Source organism: Vigna radiata, chromosome 2 (genome assembly GCF_000741045.1).
Source record: "Vigna radiata var. radiata cultivar VC1973A chromosome 2, Vradiata_ver6, whole genome shotgun sequence".
Lineage (NCBI taxonomy): Eukaryota > Viridiplantae > Streptophyta > Magnoliopsida > Fabales > Fabaceae > Vigna > Vigna radiata.
The window spans coordinates 666,409-671,141 of NC_028352.1; the positions used below are offsets into that span (position 1 = coordinate 666,409).

Sequence of the window (4,733 nt, forward strand, 5' to 3'; positions counted from 1 at the left end):
ACTTATTATATTTTAATTAATTTTAGAGTGTACTTAAAAAGAATCTTAATACTATATATATATATATATATATATATATATATATATATATATATATATATATATATATATGTGTGTGTGTGTGTTATAGTTTAGCACCAGCTCACTAGATCGTGATTCATTCAGAATATGAGTAATAGAAATGGGAAACTTTCTCTTTCACTTAAAAGAATGAAAATTGGAAGAAATAAAACAAAATACTAGAACTTCTAATACTAATTTAAAAAAATAATATTTTTACCATTTGATTATTTGTTTTAAAATAAAAAAATGAAAAGTAACTTTTTTCTCTCAAGTGAAAGTTTTGGAGGCATGCTAAAAATATTAGGTTCAATTAAGTTTTAACTTGATATCTTAATTATTCTGAATATTTAAATCTTTTAATTTAGTTTTTGACATTATTGTTAGGTGAAAGAAAGTCAAATTTATTAACTTATTATTTTAAAGTTTTGTATTAAAAATGTTATAGAATGGATTAGACTTAGATCACATTTATTTAATATCTTATTAAAAAAATTCTCATTGGAAAGGAAAGAGAAAAAATCATTGAAATATTAAACATTCTACTTTTTCTCAGTGGCGACTTAAATAACAACACAAGGTAATATTAAGTATATAAGTAAAACTTACCATATATTTGAGAAAGTAAATATACCACAAACAAGAGACTCATTCTTGACGAAGAAATAATTAAAAATAATTTAAATTTAAGTGTAAGTTTTACGTTGAATAAAAATATCAAAATTAAACATCATATAAAACAAATTATAAATATATATTATTTTTAAGATTTTGAGTTGAAAATAGTATCTCTAATGAAATAAACTATGTAAAAAGATTCATAAAAAATGATATTAATGTCATATGTGAAATAGATTGAGATTCCATTTATATAATCTCTCACAAAGGTAAGAAAAAAACATGAATTAAATAGACAAAAGCTTAGAATATAAGGTTTAACTTGGAGCTTATCTGAAATTACATTACAGAAAAGAGAAAAATATGCATGAAGTAAAGCAACAAACATTATCTCCTTTTGATCGAAAGAAGTGGAACGCATGAGAGATCAGCGATAATTGTGGCAAATTGGTTGATCCTTGGAGTGACCTTGTTCTTCCCCCTGTTTGCCCTTATTACATTTTGGACGCTTTTCTCTACTCTCACTCATCTCATCTGATGACCCTACAACATACAACACTCATCATTTCTTCTTCATCTCTGTCTCTATGCAAATTATAACAAAAGATGACACTTACCTGCATTCTGTTCAGAAGAAGCAGCAGAAAGAGCAAACTTATTTTCTGCTGATATTCTTTTCATAGAAAAACTCAACATCAAACAAAGAAAGAGAACAACACAGACACTGCTCTTAGAACCCATCAACGTTGCTATTTCCTAATCTTTGCTTCTCAACTCCATCTTTTTATACTGCTCTTTCTTTTTACTTTTCAACTATATATATCATTTAGACGCGGTTTTTGACTTTGCTGTGTCAATTTTTTCTTGTGTCAGTACGTAGTAATCAGCTAATGCAGCGAAATTTCTGTGCATTAGGTTACTTCCGCGTAATATGGTCATAAAATGACAACTGCGCGCAGTGTAAATCGCTTTCTCCACATGCATGCAAAACAATAATTTATATTCTCATTTTGTTAATACCATTTTTATCGTCTGATAAACTTCTCTTATGCTTGTTTATTATTCACTACCATCTTTTCTGGATTTAGTCTTCTGTAAGAGTTGTTAATTAGCATAACATCGTTTTAATAAATGTTACAATTAAGATTGTTATAAATTAAACCGAATTTGTATATATATTAGTTTATGCAAAGCATATGATGTGGTACTTGTTTAAACACATGTATAATTAGAAACTTCATATAAGACTCGAGGTTTATTCAATGATAATTATTTTACTTTCACTAATAGAATATCTTGAAGTATTTATCTAGACTAATTATTATGATATTGACAGTAACAAGCAAGTCAACCTTACATATTTAGGGATTACAAGTCAAACTGGATTGAATTTCTATTAAATTTGATTTTTAGTTTAAATTATAAATTAGTCTAAAGTTGAGTAAGAAATTATATAACATGCTATTAGATATGATTAGATTTTTCATCTTTTCATTTATTGTATAATTAATTCAGGACATATATAATGATTAATGTAAGATATAATATAAGTTTAATTTTAGAAATTTCGCAATCCATTCTCCATTACAATACGAACAAGTTTTTGGTTAGATTTTGACATTTTCACTTGACATTTTCTTTTTTTTTTTTTCCCTTGAGAAAGCAACATTGAGATGAGAAGTTTGAAGTACTTCAAAATTATTTGACTTTTGAGATCAATTTGCCCATTTGCAGATAATGAACAATCTACGTCTACTTGTATCTCACAAACCAAACTATAGTTTAATAATCCACACACTCTCTATGCATCTTCTCAAATTCGTTAAACAAGCTAAAACTTTACCTTATATAAGCCACGAATTATTCAAAGCACAACTCAGATATAAAACCACTCTAATTTATAACAAGTGTTGTATCTTAAATCTCCATAGAAACAAGAAAAAAACTTATTATATGTTTGCAGTCTCCATTTCAAGCAGCTGATCTATGCTTCGCATAGTTGGTCTAGATTGAGGGTTTGTCTTTAAACATGAAAGAGCTATGTTAGCAATCAAATCCACTTGCTTCAAATGCTTCTTGGAAGGAGGCGAGAGACGAGGGTCTAAAATCTCTTTCATGTTTACTTTCTGCTCACTACAACTTTGCATGTAGGAAACAATATCACCTGGGTGCTTTCCCGTAAGAATCTCCAAAGCCAAAACGCCAAAGCTGAACACATCACATTTCTCACTCACTGCCATTGTGTAAGCTAGCTCTGCACCACAATCAAGAGTACTCAATTTTGTCATCAAGTGATGGATATAATCAAAAAATACAATATCAATGAAATCTAAGTTTAACTCACATAAAAGACTGATACAAACTTCAAACAAAACCATAAGACAATGAGTTTATCATTCATTCATATCTTTATGATACTCAAGAAATCGAAAGTTGTAGTTGGTATTTCAAAATGTACTAAATAAAGTTGGAACGAGGAAGAGTGAGGCAAAGTCACCTGGAGCAGCATAACCATATGTTCCAGCAAATGATGTCCAAATGGGAGAATCCGGTTTCAGAAACCTGGCAGTTCCAAAATCTGAGACATGAGCTGAAAGATTGAGGGACAGCAAAACGTTCTTGCTGGATATGTCTCTGTGAATTAAAGGTGAAGCGCAATCATGGTGCATGTAGGACAAAGCGCTTGCTACACTTCTGATAATTTCAACCCTTTTGTGCCAATTCAGTTTCATTGCTCCCTTGTCATCTCTAAGCATGTCAGATAAGTTTCCACTGTCCATGTACTCATAAATCAGGAAGGTGTGCACCCCTTGAGAGCAAAATCCATAAAGCTTCACGATGTTTCTGTGGCGTGTTTCTGTCATGGCTTTTACCTCATTCTCAAAGGATTTTATTCTCTCAGAGTCTAAGTTGTCTGAATCACACTTCAACTTTTTTACAGCAAATACTTCACCTCCTGACATCTCCGCTTTATAAACTTTTCCCAGTGCTCCTTCCCCAATGCAATATTGGCTATCAAAGTTCTCGGTAGCTTCAATTATGTCTCTATACACAACTCTCCCATTGAAGTACCAGATTGAAAATGGATTCAGTCTACTGAACGAATTTCTTTGCCTTGGAGCTCTTGATTTTCTCTTGTAGCCAAAGAAGAAAATCCCAACTAACACCAGAGAAATCAGAAGAGCACCTCCAAGTGAAGCTGCAATGGGGATCACAGCCTTGTTTCTTTTACTTGATGCACCGTCAGGTTTGGAGACAGAGACATTACAAGGAGGCAAGCCCCGAATATGCCCACATAGACCTTTGTTGTTGCTCAAATCCAGGGAATAAGAAGAGTTGAATATGCCACCTTCGGGAACTTGACCCTCCAAATTATTGTTGGAGAGGTTGATTTCTGACAAACTCAGCACTTCGCTAAGGGAGTGAGGGATGGAACCTGAAATATTGTTGTGAGAGATATTCAGGCTTATCAAATTTGAAAGCCTGCCAAGATCACTGGGAATATCTCCTGAAAGAGAATTGTAACTCAAATCCAAAAAATATTGTAAATCTGCAAGGTTTCCAATTTGGTAGGGGATTGTGCCATTGAATTTGTTGTTGCTTAGATTTAAATTTTGCAAGAAGGAGAGGTCCACTATCTGCTCTGGGATTGATCCCAACAGCACGTTCATGGACAGATCTAAGGACCGTAAACTGGAAAGTTTTCCAATTTCTGCTGGTAACACACCAGAGAGATTGTTGTGACTTAAATTTAAGTTGTACAAGTTGGAGGAATTTCCTATCTGTGGTGGAATCTGTGCTAACAATTGGTTGGAGGATAGGTCGAGCTCTTGTAGTTGGTCCAACTGAAAAATATCACTTGGAATGTAACCGCTTACTCTATTTCCAGCCATGTTGAGAAATTGCAAGCTTTTGCAGGCACCCCAATTTGCAGAAATACCACCTTCCACCTTGTTATAGCTGAAGTCCATGTAAGTGAGGTTGGGATAGACTCCAAAATCCTGATCCGCAAAACCTGTCAGCCGGTTGTATTCAAGTCGAACCCTGTACAAGGA

General features: G+C 32.6%; 1 protein-coding gene across 1 annotated transcript; it reads right to left on the bottom strand.

Annotated features, from left to right (window-relative positions):
- Positions 1–2,338: 2,338 nt before the first annotated feature.
- On the bottom strand, positions 2,339–4,727 carry LOC106755854 (MDIS1-interacting receptor like kinase 2). Its single transcript, XM_014638071.2, has 2 exons — positions 3,176–4,727; positions 2,339–2,932 (listed from the first exon to the last, which is right to left on the bottom strand). Exons 1-2 carry the CDS (start codon positions 4,647–4,649, stop codon positions 2,628–2,630), a joined length of 1,779 nt encoding a protein of 592 aa, XP_014493557.1. The 5' UTR covers positions 4,650–4,727; the 3' UTR covers positions 2,339–2,627.
- Positions 4,728–4,733: the final 6 nt, after the last annotated feature.